The sequence below is a fragment of the Cololabis saira genome, chromosome 22 (genome assembly GCF_033807715.1).
Source record: "Cololabis saira isolate AMF1-May2022 chromosome 22, fColSai1.1, whole genome shotgun sequence".
In the NCBI taxonomy this organism is placed as follows: Eukaryota; Metazoa; Chordata; class Actinopteri; order Beloniformes; family Belonidae; genus Cololabis; species Cololabis saira.
The window spans coordinates 23689397-23705115 of NC_084608.1; the positions used below are offsets into that span (position 1 = coordinate 23689397).

At 42.0% G+C, this 15719-nt stretch overlaps 1 protein-coding gene across 1 annotated transcript in view; it reads left to right on the plus strand.

Annotated features, from left to right (window-relative positions):
- Positions 1-317: 317 nt before the first annotated feature.
- The window catches only part of cdh7a (cadherin 7a), a 160698-nt gene continuing 145296 nt past the window's right edge, over positions 318-15719 (plus strand). The window contains exons 1-2 of the mRNA XM_061713207.1: positions 318-458; positions 5120-5693. Of these exons, the coding sequence (XP_061569191.1) occupies positions 5457-5693 (237 nt within the window). The 5' untranslated portion in view covers positions 318-458; positions 5120-5456. The remainder of the gene's footprint in view (positions 459-5119; positions 5694-15719) is intronic.

The following is a 15719-nucleotide window of genomic DNA, read 5'->3' on the forward strand; positions in this document are numbered from 1 at the left end:
GGCTCTCTCTTCGCCAACTTATTTCGGTGAAACTCTTTCGACGGGCTCCATCTTCTTCTCCTGCAGTCGGGGAGAAGATCTTGGCTCGGATGAGAGCGGGTTGCTGTCTGGTCCGGGGTTGTTCCGACTGTGCTGCACGTCCCCAGTCGCTTCAGAAACCCAAAAAAAAGCCTGCAGCTGGGGTTCCCTGCACACGGGCAGCACTGCGCAGGATAGAGGAGGATGAGGGAGGGAGGGAGGGAAGCAGAGAGGGAGTGAGAGGACTCAGAGTCGCCACATCCCTGCGAAGGATGAGCATTTACGCGCGGTCCGGCGGCCACACGCTCCTCCATCAGGACTAATTTCACCAACTTCTTAACTCTCCGTCTCGACGTGAGCCTCGTTGGGGAGGACAGACCTCAACTTTGAGCAGCAGAGATCACCTTTATCATCTTTGTGGCTGTTAACTTCTTCTGTGGGTGAGTAAATCTTTAAGAATTCAAAGCGCAGACGCAGTCATCTTTTAAGTTTTCCATTTTTTTTCCCCCGCTGCGTCTTGGTCAATTTGCGCACAAGCGGAGCGCCTGTGCGTGATCCGGGGGTGTTTGTGCCACGACTTGTCCTGTCATTAGTATTCCACGGACACATGTTTCCTGCGGCGGACTCTCACAGGGATGTTTACTGTCCGAACCCCCCCAAAAAGAAAAAAAGCCTCCACCTCCAGTGGCCGTGTGCCACCACCCTCCCCTCCGATCTCCCTGAAGTTGCGAAGATGCGCAATCTTTTTTTTCTCCGCATTTTCTATTTGACTTTTACCCGTCTTTATTGATATGATATGAATACTTTATTACAGACTCAAAAGGTTCCATATAAAATACATAAAGATACATAAAAATGACAGGTCACACATTAAAATACATGCAAACATCTGTTCCAATGTTTCCATAGTCCAGATGTTTATACCTTGTATCACTCCGTTTGATGTTACTGAGTGCAGTTATTAGACAATTTTCTGACTCATGGAGTCGACACATACTTTTAAATATAAAATTCCTCAGCAGAGCATGGAAGGTGGGGACATAACAATTAGCAAATAAAGTGCTTGCACTTGTCCATCTTGTGAAGCTTAAGGAGGATCCTGAACGCATCATTATATGCTCCCTGCAACTTCTTTAGCTTGGCTTTGGTGGTATAATTACACCAAAGGTGAGCTGTGTAAAGAGGTGTACAATATAGGCTCTGAATAGATTTACTTTAACATCAGCTGTGCACATATGGAATTTACGGGCAAGCATACTGGCCTGAGCATAAAGCTTACAGCACTGACGCTGGATGTCATCATCATCACAAAGATCCTCATTTATGATGTGACTCAAATACCGTCTTAACAACATCTAAGTATTATGGATAATGTGTAATCGATCTGGTTCAGGTGCGCTCTGCAAACTTTTCCCGCATCGTGCAGGTGTTGACAGCAGTGATTGATGCTTAACGGGGGTCAGAGCAGCCAGGTCTCAGGAGTGAGTGTACCTGCTGATTTCCATTGCAAAGAGCTGCTCAGAGCACAACTGAGCCGGGGAAAAGAAGAAAAAAAATCCTATTTCATCTGTGCAATAAAGAAGGGAAAAAGCCCAAAGCGTAAAAATGAACTTATTTTCAATCAAATTAAGAATAAAGACTTTTGTTGAATTAAAAGACCTGCTCTATTTGAAGCTGAGGAAAGCCTGCATGTTTCAAGGAAATTAATAAAACTAATAACTGCAGCCAGGATAAAAAGGGACAGAGATGTACATTATTAAACCACTTACAGAGATGGATTTTTTTCTTCCAAGTGGAAATTCATTCTTTTAATCAAACCTGCTAATTTCTTCCTGATTTACTGCCTGTACTTCTGTCCAGCGTGCTTTAAAGTCAGCACAGTGAGTAGAAAATCAAGAATGGTGTTCTAGTTTTCATTAAAGGATTGAAATATCTTTCTATGTCATGTAGCAGCAAGCAAAGTAAAGGCATAAATCTGTGTATGAGTGCGCGGAATAACTTCTTAAAAGCATTATCCCACAAACACTTTACGAGTCACATTGACTTTTGCAAACATTTCCCACAAATTTATCATAAATCCAGCAGATAAAACTTCACTTTGAGCCTAGCATCCCTTTCTAGATGCAGTTGACTTTAAAAATCCATATAGGTATGAGATTCACATTCACCTAACAACTTCTTTAGTGCTGCATGTGAAGCGAAGTGAGTGTCAGTCTGCTTCAGATCTACTAGTGAGGAGACGCGAGGGGAATTCAAATGAATGTGAGATGGAATAGAAAGAATCAGTGAGAGTGAAGACCACCCTTCAGCCGCAGGGATCAAGTTCAAGCCCCTGTGGCAGCGAGCGTCTAGTCTGTTTGTTGTGTCGGCCCCGGAGGAAAACATCGAATTTCAGTTTCCCCAGCATGACACCAGTATCAATCAATGAATGTTATTATTTATGTGAAGAACTTTTTATCCCAAATAGGCCTTCAGATCTCTCGAAAACACATCAAATCTTTGATACGTGTTAGTTTCCTTCAGCAGACGGACTAAAATTAAAAAGAATGCCCTGTCTGCTAAGATAATACTTCTTCATGAAATGTCCCAAACTGTAATCAACTTAACTTCAGAGCACTTTTGTGTGGTGTTTTCTGGCCCGGGCTCTCAATGATGGAAGAGAATATGGATCAGAGTAAGCGTGTGATTGGTTACTGAGCACCGTGGCGCTGGTAATCCTGTTGTGAGACGGGCAAATGGGATTACAGCCCTGTGTGTAAGAGAAACAGAGTCGCTGGAGGACCGGGAGGCTTTACATTCACAGCTTTATCTCACATTTTCACTTAATTTAGCGCCGTCACTTTGACGCCCGACAGAAATGAGTCTCCGCGGGCAGTCCTGACTCTGACCACTGAAAGGCTTGCATAGGGGCCCGCTCAACAGAATAGGGAGTTTATTTGATGGTGGTATGTTTTTTTTTTTTTTTTTTTTTTTTTTTTTTTTTTTTAACCTTTATTTTACCAGGAAAATCCCTTGAGACTGAATCTCTTTTACGAGGGAGACCTATGTGAATTGTTTTCAAGACAATAAGAAAAAAAAAATCTTTTTTTGACTGAAAACTAGGAGGATTTGTTCCCAAAACGGGCAGGCTCAACTACCCTGGTTATCCAATTAGAATCTGCTTTTAAATAAACAATAACAGGCAGGTTTATATTTGAAATTCAAAGAAAATAACAACTTGACACTTTTCTTGTCTTTTAACAAAGTTTTGTTTCTTTTGAGTTCTTTCAACGCAGTGATGCATTCCGCTGCACACCGCTTAGTGCTTATCCGTACCGTGAAGAAGAAATGAAACCTTTTATGAGGAACTACTCTCCAGAAACGCCCTCATCATGTCTCTGTCACCGTTTGCCAGTCGAGCAGTTCATTAAGACGGGACGCTTCAATTTCTGAAATGACAAGCAACTTCATTGGGAAAAACATTGATTTCCGTCAGTGCAAGACACGCTTAATAATTTAAAAATCAACTGCAGGGTAAATCAGCAGAAGATCGTTCTGCTTTTCCGAGCTCACTTTTGTATCGGCGCTCTTTACCGGCCTCCCGTCCTCTCCGGTGTTTGGGGTTTAGCTGGATGACATGCATTCACTTGGCTCAGAACTGACCCTTTGGCCGATCTCCTCTCCCTCGATACCGGCAGCTGCAACCTGCCTTGTGAGGCTGTGCTGCCCTGCAGCCAGCTCCGCTCCACTTCCCACCTCTGCCATTACAAGATCTCAGAGAGACTTTGAACGTGTGTGTGTGTTTTTGGCGCATTATTCACTTGTTTTCTTCTGAAAAGTGCACACAGATCAAGATAGCTTTTTGCACTCTGACCAAAACCGAATACAGGATTAAGAAGCAGTACACGGTTGAAGATGCCTCTCCAAAACATGGAGGTGTCTGCAGAGGTGACAGTCATGCGGCTCTGATTTATTCCTGTATTAATTATTAGCGCTGGCTAATGACTTTCCTGTGAAGTACAACAAATCACTTCCACAGGATGTGTGTGGTGAGCTGTTTTTATTTTGCTGGGGGGAACGGAGAGGAAGTAAAATGAGAGGTGGAGGATATGTGTGGGAAGAAAGAGGTCAGTGCATGCCAAAGCAATTACCTTCCTCATCCAGGGCCCTGCCAATACTCCACACAGAGGGGAGACAAAGAGAGGTCAGAGAGGAAATAAATATACATCTGGTCAAATGCTCACTTCTCTGAATGTCTGCTGGTGTAGCTCCTGAGGTTCAAATCCTCTGCTCTCATGTGCCTCCTTTCAAATGTTTATCGAGGGATTATGTTGAGGTTATTGCTGTTCCTTAAATCAGACGGATAATAAGAGAAGTGTATGTAACTGCTCGCGTATTCCAGGCCTTGCCAAGATGTGTTGTGACATGAAGAACATTATCTGTCAGGAGCTGATGCTTCGCTCCACTCTGACAAGTCATCATGTTGTGGCATCTTGGGGGATCTGTCACAGTGATGGCATAGAGATGGATTGCCCCCCCCCCTACCCCCCCCCCCCCCGCCCACTGCACGTATGTTCAGGCCGAGCCTCGCACGCCGCCAGCCGGACTAGGGGTCAGGAACGCCCGGCTTGTCGCACTTCCGACGCCTCCGATTTATTTTCTAATCCCTGTGATGGGAACCCGCGGCCCGGCTTGTTAGAGTGGAGGGGCGAGTGTCTCCACCGTCACCCAATTGCACAAAGACAATTTGACAAAATAATGACCTTGCTGAGGTAAAGCCCAGGTAATTGCGAGCCAGCTGAGGGGCGTTATTGTTATTCCGCGCAGTCCTCATCGTCTCATTTTCCCTCCATCTTACGCTCTTTAACATGTGACCTTGTCCAATTTTCATATGTGTTGAAGCATGTGTGAAGATTGTATTTGCTACACTTGTACTCTGTTCATTTTTGACCAGTTTCTCTACGAGTGTTGAAGATGTCATTACCATTGCATCAGCAGACCCATTACTTGCTTTGTAAAGAGACGGCGTTTGTAGAGGGAGTTCTGCTGACGGTCCTTTCTCTCTTCTCTCCTCTTCATCTTTGTCTCTTCCTTTTTTCCCTCTTTCTTTCTCTTTTGATAGGTGCCAGTTACAAAAGGCGTGTATTCAATCCTCCCCAGTCGCCAGTGACCCTGTTAGCCAGCTTTAATGTCAACTCTCTGGCTCCAAAGTGGCAGGAATTACCCCTCTTTCAGTCTCCAATCAGGACAAAAAGAAGAGAAACGTGGCAAAATGCAGAGCTTGACTCGTTTTCAACCCTTGAGCTTTTTTCAGAGTCTGTCTGCTCTTGCTTTCTGGTGAAACACGAGGTCAGGACTGTCAAAACCCTCAGGGTTTTGACATTTCAGCTTTTTTTTTTCTCTCTCTCTTTAATTTTTGCTCCTCTTCTGGCTTCAGTGCATTTTGGAGGGGAGCCCAAATGATGGGTTGGTGCTGCTCAGGCGTACGCAGAGCCCTGGCTCTCCTGGCGCTCCTGTTTGTCTTGCAGGAGAGGGGCTGCCGGGGGCTGGATCCCGGCTCTGGGGAGCTGGAGAAGTCCCCGCAGTCTGATCCAGACCCCTGGGAGGTTCTGCACAGGCACAAACGCAGCTGGGTATGGAACCAGTTCTTCGTATTGGAGGAGTACACGGGAAATGAACCGCTCTATGTTGGCAAGGTAAGTGATCCGTGACTGTTAGTGGGTCAGTGTTATCACACTCTAACAATGTGTCATTATAAGCACCAAAAAAACAAAGATATCATATGCGACTGAATCTGTTTCTGGTTAAAGAACATTTCCGTTTGCTTGTAGGTATCAATAACCTGTTAACATAATGACCTGCCGAATCTGGGACACAGCATAGTTTCTCTCATTGTCCTATATAAAAATGCAAAACGCTTGAAAAGACATTTTGCAGACAGTGTGGGAAAGCCGTCTTCTTTTTATTCCAGCCGGGTTGAAGCAGACACTCTCAGAATTGTGCACTTTTAGTTTCGAGTTTGGTGGTGATGTGACAAGGTAATTTGCATCGTAATCAGTCTCCGGAAAAGGTATATATTACACAAATGTGTCTTTGTGCAGTAGGTGTACTGCCAAGGGCCAAGCAGATACATCAAAGTGATGCCTGTTTTGGCAGGTAAACAACTATGAAACCCTCCCAAAGAGATTTAAAGCAACGTAGAACTGACATTGTTAATGTGGACCAACAAAGAGGGGAATCAGGCTTTTATAACATGCAGCAACGTTGCGGTTTCTTCATGGATTGAGGCCAATATTGAAAGAAGTTTTTTGATTAGGCAACCTTAGCCTTGTTGTTTTAATGACTTCAATATCTATTTTCCAATCTTTTTAATATGCAACACACAAACAAACAAACAATTTAAGAATATGGGATCGTACATGATTTCTAATCAAGATCACTTTTTTTTCCCAAATTCAGTTAATATTTTCTATTTTCTGGCAACTACAAACAATTAAGAGATAGTTCTTGGAGTTTCTTTCTTTGCTATGGCAACTACTGCACCTGTTTGAGTTAGTTTCATCATTGTTGGTGTTGTGCTGGGAGGCGATGTGCAGATGTTGGAAAAGATGACCAGGATGGGAGTCCAAATAGTCGTGGTTTTGGCAAGCGTAGGGTTGGGGGACCGTAAGAGCTACCAGCAATCCAGTACTTCCTCAAGTTAAAATGAAATTGATACTTAGACAAAAAGAAAACTCCCTTGTATTGCTTTGAGGAGAGGACACAGAGTAAACAAGTAAGGTAAGTGGTTAACATTTTTCATAACGCTGTTCTCACAAAAGATTGTAATTGCAGTGCAGGACTGGAGATTGGCCGTGCCATAACTCAACCTTTAAATATTTGTTGTAATCTACAATCAAATATCTGGCCAAACAATCGTAATACTGTACGTCAGGCCCAGAGGGAAAAGTGAAAAAAAATGAGTCCAACTGTAAGGTAACGGTGACGTCATCATTATAGCTGGGTTTTTGTCGTGTTAAGATTCCTGATTGTGTTTGATTAAAGTCTGGAGTGAAATTCCAAAAACAGAGATTTCACGATTCCACAGAAGAAGTCTGATTGTGAGGAGAAAAGCTCAAAGCAGAGAGATTTTTTATAAGCAACAGTGAATCCGAATACACTTTTCAGGTAAAGCAGAGCATATTTGCATACAATCAGGAACCTTTTTAAGGGAGGGCAGTAGAATATCTGCAGAAATTGTCAAAACAAAAAAAAAAGCTCTTGTAGCGTGTAACTTGTAGCATTCAGTGTCATCTAAAAAGCAAAAAGTACTTTATTTCCGCTGAAATATGATGGACACCTCAAATCTCTTGTGTTACATAAGAGCTAAAATCATTATCTGTAAATAAAACATTGTTTCTTTTGTAAAACGTAATGGTCTAATGGAACGTAACTGCAGCTCCTCGGCTTTCAGCACCACAGTGTACATGGAGAGCTCCTGCTGGAGAAAATGGCAACGTTGCATGCAGTGCAAGCCAGATGGGTCTCGGATTGGTCTCTAGATCCCCGTTATCTTTGAGAATTTTCTGGTCTTATTATTAAATTAGTTTTCATCTTTCCGCTCATCTGTAGGATAATCATTCTCATCTCCGTGTATTTGCCGGGTCTGCTCCGGCAAGCCCATTTCCTTGCCGTCTCTGAACTGGATTAGTGTCTCCATCTGGAATTAGGATACATTTGACTGTCCTATTGTTCCCATCTCTGTTTTTTTTTGCTAGAGGGATGCTGGGGGGATCGGGGAGGGGGCTAGGCATGAGGGACATAGGTAGCTAAATCAAAATAAGTGTATCTGTGAAAGTGCTGGAGTTCAACAAAAGGTCATTTCTTGCCCAATTCTCCACTGTAATCCCCCCCAACATCAGCTATGTGTAACTACTTGCTTGTGAGGACCTTTAACGTCATCTTTTGATTTGTCCTTGCTCTGTGTCGGGCCTTTTTGAAAGTAAAAAAAAAAAGAGGCTATTGTCTATAGCAGAAATTTGAAGTGCCTCTTTTCTTTTATACTTTCTTGTATCTGATTGCTTTTCTTGTTAGTAAATCCTGAAGTATGTGAACAGACTGATTACTTATTCATAGATGTGTAGTTGAGATCTGCTTATCCATGTGGAATATACACAAACTCATTTGCCCGCTCCTTTCTTAGAGGCTCTCTTTTTGATTTTTTTCCCCCTCCTTACGTGTATTGATTGATCTTTTGTTTTCTTTGCTTTTGTAATGCTGCTGTTCTACCGGTCTAGGACAGAGAGAGAAAAAAAAAAAAAATACCAGCAAGGGTGTAAAAAGTCAGACAGGCTGCATCTTTACATCTGACCTCCAGCCCAGGCTGAATTCCTTTTAGAAATACAGACAATTTGATTCATTTACTCTCAGCAGGAAGAACAGGCTGCCTGGGAGCTGGAGAGGCTGTCGTATTATTTGTTCACTTGGATCATAGTTGTCACACAGAGTGTGTGTTGTGTGTTGTGTGTGTGTGTGTGTGTGTGAGTGAGAGAGTGCGTGTGTGGTCTCACAAGGGCACTCAGCTGCTGTAAAAACATCTGGGCGGGACGCCCCGACCTCGTGTGACATGAAAGGTCCTGCCATGTCAAGAAAATGGCCTTAATGGAAATGAATTCTTCATGTAGCGTCTGCACTAAAAAAAAAAAAAAATCCTGATGCAGCCGCAACTGGTTTCTCGGACTCAGCTCGAAACTTAGCAGAATTGTCCCAAGCAAAAAAGTGTCTGAATGGCATATGCAGTGATTGCTTTTGTCAGATGTGTCCGGCTATCTAATATGACAAACAATAGAACTCTCTTCCCAAAACAAAAGGCACAGCCTCGGCACAATTTGGTCATTTGTGTGGCTGGAAGCAAAAGGAAATATGATACAGTGGATAGGAAATGGGAAATCATCACTTTGGCCGGGCTTCTCCTTTTAAATCTGCAGTCTGCTTGGCTTTAATGCATTCTGTCAGATTCTGAATTTCACAACCAAACGTCTCATTATGCCTTGGCACCCGGCCCCGGGTAAGTGTACTGGCCCGGAATCAGCTGCAGTCACAACACGCCAGTGGAAACATACATTAAAGAACCTCAAACTGAACAGCCTCCACCACAAATTGGTGACACACATATTCAGAGGAGCGCAAAACGCCGCAGCAAGTCAGCCACTTAACAAACACTCGCAGTTCTGGTAAACACGACGTGATTAACGTTTTCTGCGGGGTGTTCATGTGACTAAATATTTGCAAAGCATCTGCTGAATAAGCCATGTGCGCAGGCGATGTTTGTGATCTTTGTTTTGTTAATGCATTAAGTCTCCTCGCTTTGGAGTGCTTCTTCTTTTTCTGTTCTATAACTTTTTTTTGTGCGGCACGACAAAGCCCTTCTGCTGAATCGTACTTATTTATAGAGATGCCCTCAAAATTGGCAGTCTGACTAACCATCCGAGTAATAGATGGACTTATTTCAACTTATAATTCAAGCTGCGTTCCGGCGGCATTAGCTGGGGCTCCTCTGCTACACACTCACAAAAGGATTTCTTCCAATACAAATAAAAGAATCCCAATGAGTCGCAAGAAAATGAGCATCTCCTGAAGGATAAATCTCTTTCATTTTGCTGCTGAATCCTGAAGTATGACTTGAATTCCTTTTGGTCAATTTGCTCACACTAATTGCCATTAGATGTTTTTATGAGCGTGCTTCATGAGTTATTTGTGACCTACTAATAATTCACTTTAATAATCAAACAGTATACATCACGTTCGGCAGGGTAATATCGCGGATAATTACACTGGAGTGAGCACAACATGCTACTTTGCGAGCCACTTCATTATCATTCTGTGTGGCGTTCACTGTCAAACGGGTTAGAATCATAGAGCACAAGGCGCTGCTGCAAAGGTCAGGCTCAATAGCGTCCACTCACTCTTGCTGGTGCCGCAAACACACCGGCACAGCAGCTGGGGAGCGGCGAGAGCAGCTTGTTGAGCCGGAGAGGAGGCTGATTCAAGCTGACAAGAAAGAGAGGTGGGTGTTGGGGGGTGGGGGGGGACTCGTCCACGCTTTTACCCAGCCGGAAGAGCTCACATAGTGGGGAGCTCATGAGGCTTCTCGGGGGCCTGTGGGTTGGTGGTGGGGAAGCCTTTTTTTTCTGAGCCGGGGAATCAAAGAGGATGAAAACAGCAGCAAAACAAGACATGAGGATAGTTATGAGTGGGCCAGGTGAGAGGAGAGGCAGAAGAGCGTTGTTGATGCTTCGAGTCACTTGGACTGTAGTGGGTTGGAGGCTACATCAGGAAGTAAACAGAAAGTGAGTAGACAAGTTTGCAACAACTTAATAAAGATTTCTAAAACACTAGCATATAGAATACTTTCACATCAAAAGACTCCATCAAAGTCAAAGATCAAAGGTTTTAAGGACTGGGGTAGTGATGCACCGAAATGAAAATTTGTGGCCGAAACCGAAACCGAAACCGAAAATAATAATAAACACTTGGCCGAATACCGAACAATACCGAACATGGTTCTTCAGCAGTTTTTCATTTATTTTGCCAATTTTTTCATCATTGCATAAATCAAATATATTTGATTTAGGCATGCTTTTCAAAGAAAAAAATCTTTTACAAAATTACAAGGTAGAAAATATTTATTGAACATAAAAAAATGAAATTTTTTAAATTTCCCAGCATTATGTTGTTTTGGTTCCACCTCCTGGTGAATGTTAGGTCAAATTCTTATGAGGTTAGTTTTTGGTTGGCCAACGATTTATTACGGGAGCGGCCAGTCTATTAGGTCAAATTCTTATGGGGTTAGTTTTTGGTTGGCCAACGATTTATGTAGTGCACAACGTTACGGGACGGAGCGGCCAGTCTATTTCCTTATTTTACAACGCCGTTATTGTTCGTTTTTTTTCCCCACTTATTCCACCGAACACCGAAAGTGTTTTTTTTACCATTTTCGGCCGAACAATTTCGGTTACCGAACAATCGGTGCATCACTAGACTGGGGGTCTCCTGTGGTCATTATATACACGACTTAAACCAACAATCAATGCTCTTGTTGGTTCTCGATAATAATTATGCCAGAGAATGACAGTTTCCTTGTTACAATACTAAACACCTGTGATGATGCTGGAAAACTTTCTCAGATTTGTTCAATTGCAACCTTAAACGCTGCGACTCAAGTTATGAGATCATGAATCACTCAGTACTCAAGCAACATTCTTCATGATTTCCTGTTATTGTGGAAATTTTAGCCTTACTAATCATATCCATTCATGTCATTAAAACTCAAATCATGGAACAAGTAGCCCTCCCATTCAGCCACTTCCACAGGCACAGGTTGTTCCGAACCATAGTAGGGGCAGGGCGTTACGCGATAACTCATTCAGGAGAGCCAAGACAACTTTTGTACACCCATGCTTCAGTTGTCATTTGTTTGTATACCTTTCCAGTGGCATCCAGAGATAATTTATTCTGCATCCATTGGTTTTGCCCTCTGGAAAGGAAAGTCAGATCCTGGTGAATCAGACTTACCGGTATTCTTTGTATTGAACAGTAAATGAGTTGGGATGGGTGGCTGGGTTTGGATATTTGACTGCATCTTTGAAATTCCTTGTAAAATTGAAACTCCTGAGGGAAGGCTAGGACACAGTCCATTATGAAGAGTCCAAATGCCATTTAATGAGCTTCAGAGCTTCGGGTGGGGAAATATATACACCGAACGACAAAGACTGAAACACTAAGGCCACCTAACAAACAAAAGGTTTTAGTATCCTGATCTCCATATAGTCCTATTAGGACCTAAAAAACAGATGACCAAATATCTTAATATCTGGGCTAATAAACAAATATCCTTGCATCCAAATATTCAGTCAAAAGGATGTGATTTAAAGCAGAGTCTGTCTCCCGTAAAAATCGTAACAGGCCGATAAATGGACACGATAAATGTGGTCCAACACCAAAACTAGTACTTGAAGGTATTTTTTAATACCTTAACTATGTGAGTTTTCTTCATAAGAATTGATCTGATTGGAGCTACAATTTTATGTTGAAAACTAACGTGAGATTATCAGATTTAATTTATTTTACACTAAACTGTCTGCATTAGCCTTTTTATGTAGCCAAATGAGGAAATTTAGATAACAAAAGGTACCAAACAGGGTATTTAACACTTAATTAATAGAATAAGTGCCAAAAGCAGAGGTGAAGTACCGCATTCTCTGTATGTATTTTGTGTGGGAAAACTAACGCTCGTCACTTATCTGAAACTACGACCATAGTAGAACAGCTAATATGGCAAGGTAACAAAATCCACCTACTAGCACCACCAAAGCTCACTAATGAACATCATTTTTCTCATTTTGTTTACTTTGTTGGTTGTGTTTCTGGGGTGTTTCTTTGTTCAGAGCAGTTGCTTGGCAACAGGGAGAGACTCCTGGAAGTTACCGTTGTCTGGCCAAGACTTGCTCTGATCAAATTTGCACAACTTATGCCTTGACTATGTATAACTAAGTAGGTTCTGTTGTTGCAGAAATCCTGTAATTACTGCAGAGTTGTCAAAAGTGTCAAAACTTTTTTTGGGGGGTAATGATATTCAGACTTCCATGAAAGAAACTGTTTTGCTGAAGAAGGGACATTTTCTTTCCTCTGACAGTGGAGCAGTTGAATCTCCTTATGCTTTGATAAGGTCTGCTAAATACAACCAGACTCCAACTGTCCTCAGTGTGCAGGGTAATCTAGTTATTTTATTTATTTCCCTTTAATGATATTGATTTGATATAGCTTTTTCACAAAGGCAGCAAAAGGTTTACACTTAAATTCATCTGAATGAGATGTCATTAGGCCTATGTTTACCGGCTCCGCACGTGTGCAGATGTTTGTTTGCAATTCATCCGGCTCTTCAGACTTCCAGTCAGGAGGCATTTGGATGGCGCTTGCTTATATATTATTTAAAATAAACTATTTGGTATGGACTTGGCAGAATACTAGAATCAGTCATTGGTGATCACACAGGTCTCTTTTACATCTGACCAAGACACTAGTTTTTTCACAAGATACTTCCAAGATAGTTCACGTAAAGTTAAGAGAATATAGTTTATTAGTATGTATTCCCTTATCAGAAAACAAAAAAAACTTTAGGAAATATTAATGTATAATTTTCCATATTATCCCCTACTTTTCTTATTTGAGGCTGTTTCTTACATGCAGGAATTCTTTAAGTAAGAAGTGTCAGAACTCCTTTGTTGAGAAAGGATGTAAAGATGGTTATAATGATGTCTGAGAAGTCCTAGCTGACCAGAACTGAAAACCATCCTCTTCTCTTCTCCTCACCAAATCATGCTTTGAATACCATCAAGTGCAAATAATTTATTTGAAAACATTTTATTGAATCAGAATTAGATTATTCCAGAATGTAAACATTCCTCAAACTATTCTTTTGAGATTTGGAAAACCCTTTTAAACTGCCAGTCTTGAATTAAGCCGTCACTGAATGTTCTTTGAAACAACCATCAAAGTAAAAGGAATCTGTCAAATTAAAATGTTGATCTCTAGACACACTCCTTTTAAAGAATCTACAGTTAGTGTTGAAATAAAAAGAGAGGTGCAGGTCAAAGCAGACAGTTACGTTTCATATCTTTGTTAGAGAAATTGTATTTTTGTGAAACTCAAGTTATTATTTACCAACGAACCTGTAGTAGTAGACTTGCTTCCTCTCAACTCCCAGCGATCCTCGTTAAGTTTATGGTGGTGATGCTTCACTCGAAGCAGATTTACATCACTTCGCCAGCCTAGTGTTCTGTAAACAATAAATATTCTGTTATAGCAGCAAAACTCACTCAATTAAATATTAAGTAATGTGGGCAGCTGAGAAATCCTTGAAATGGTTTGAAACTGTTGTGTATTTTATTTTCATATGGTCTTTCAGTTACTTTTTTCTTTGGATTGTTGTTTTAAAATTATTTTTGTATAAATGAAGACAAAGTTCCTGAAGTTTCAAAAACTTCTGATTTATCGAGTTTTCAACATCACCAACAAATCTGATCTTGAATAATTCAGGCCCGGTCCTCAGTTTGTGCTAAGGGTAAGGATGTATTATGAATACACACAAAGGTTAGGTGTTTCTGATATCTCTATGTTTCCTCTACAAAATGGATAACAAGAGGTTTCAAGACTGTTGTAGTTGGTAAGACCAGGCATTCCTCTCAACTTTGGTTGGATAAAGTATGTATGGCAGGGCACAGCTGCGTACAGTTCATATCAGTTTAGTTGGAGTTCTTCTTGATCTTATCAATGGCTTTTTAAAAGTTTTAAAAGATAGACTGGTGTTTTGTTAACCTTTTTGGAAATGCATACTTTTCCAACTACTAAAGTAGTTGGAAAGTGGGCAGTGCCTCTTGATTGGCAGACAGGGATGAAGGGGGTCTGCAGGGTTTGCTCCAACTCTAGGGGAATCCCAGTCCTCAGTCTCCCTGGTAGGGTCTATGCAGGGCTGCCGGAGAAGAGAGTCTGGTTGATGAATAGCTAGTAAGAGCAGTTTGTATTCTTCTCAAACTCATGTGATTTTGCCCAACCTGTGCAAATATTCTTTGTGGACCAGGATAAGGAATTTAACTGCGATCCTTTTGGGGCTGCTCCAGGAGTAACAGATACTGTGTCTGTTGCTGCAGACCATTCAGTCCTCATATCAGAGTGAGAGTTTGGGCTGCATGTAGGGTAGTTGTTGGAGTTCTTCAGGTGGGAATGGTCTTTGCCAGAGCTGCCCCTTTTCACCGATTTCTGGGTGACAAAGGGCAGCCTTATTTCAAGGAGAAGCCAAGGGACAACGAGGGTGCAGATTGGTAGAGTTAGGACTTCGTCTCTGCTTTTTGTGGATGATGAGTGAGGATCTCACTGGAGAGATTTGCAACCAAGTGTAAAATCTTTCTCATTCCGTAGTGCCTCCCTTCCAGGAGGTTGTGAGTGAGATACCAGTTCAAGTGTAGGAGTAGGAGATTGACAAGCAGATCAGGGCCGCATCTGCAGTAATGTGGACTCTGTAATGGCCTGTTGAGGTGAGAAGAGATTGAGCCAAAAAGTGATATTTTCTGTTTACTGGTCAGTCGATGTTCCTATCCTCACCTATGGTCATGAATTGTGTACAGTGACTGAAAGAAAAAGACTCCAAATACAAACAGCTATGACTTTCCTCCCCATGGTTGCTGGACTCACCTTCATATGGTGAGAAGTTCAACTGGGAGGGATGCAGATAAGGGCCACTGCTCGTTCACGCTGAGAGGAGCCAACTGAAGCAGTTCAGGAATCTGGTTAGAATATTAGAATACGTCCTGGACATCTCAAGGCAGGAGGTGCTTCAAGCGTGTCCACACGGGACAAACTGGAGAGTTTATATATCTTACATGGTCAGGGAATACATTAATATTATTCCAGAAAAACTGGAGAAGGTGGCAGGGAAAGGGAGGTTAGAAGCTTTCTGCTTAGGCTCTCGGCCAAACCCGATATGCAGAAGTTAAAAGATGGATGAATGGATAGTTGGAAAGGCTCAAATAGAGATCATATAGAGGGGGTGGGGGTGGGGTGTTGTTCAAATGACTGTGTGGAGAAGCTATGTTTCCTCAAAATGTAATGAGGGATCATGAAATGATGCTCATTTTTCATGGACTGACATTTCACATGAATATCTGTGGGAAATTGGAGCCTTCGTC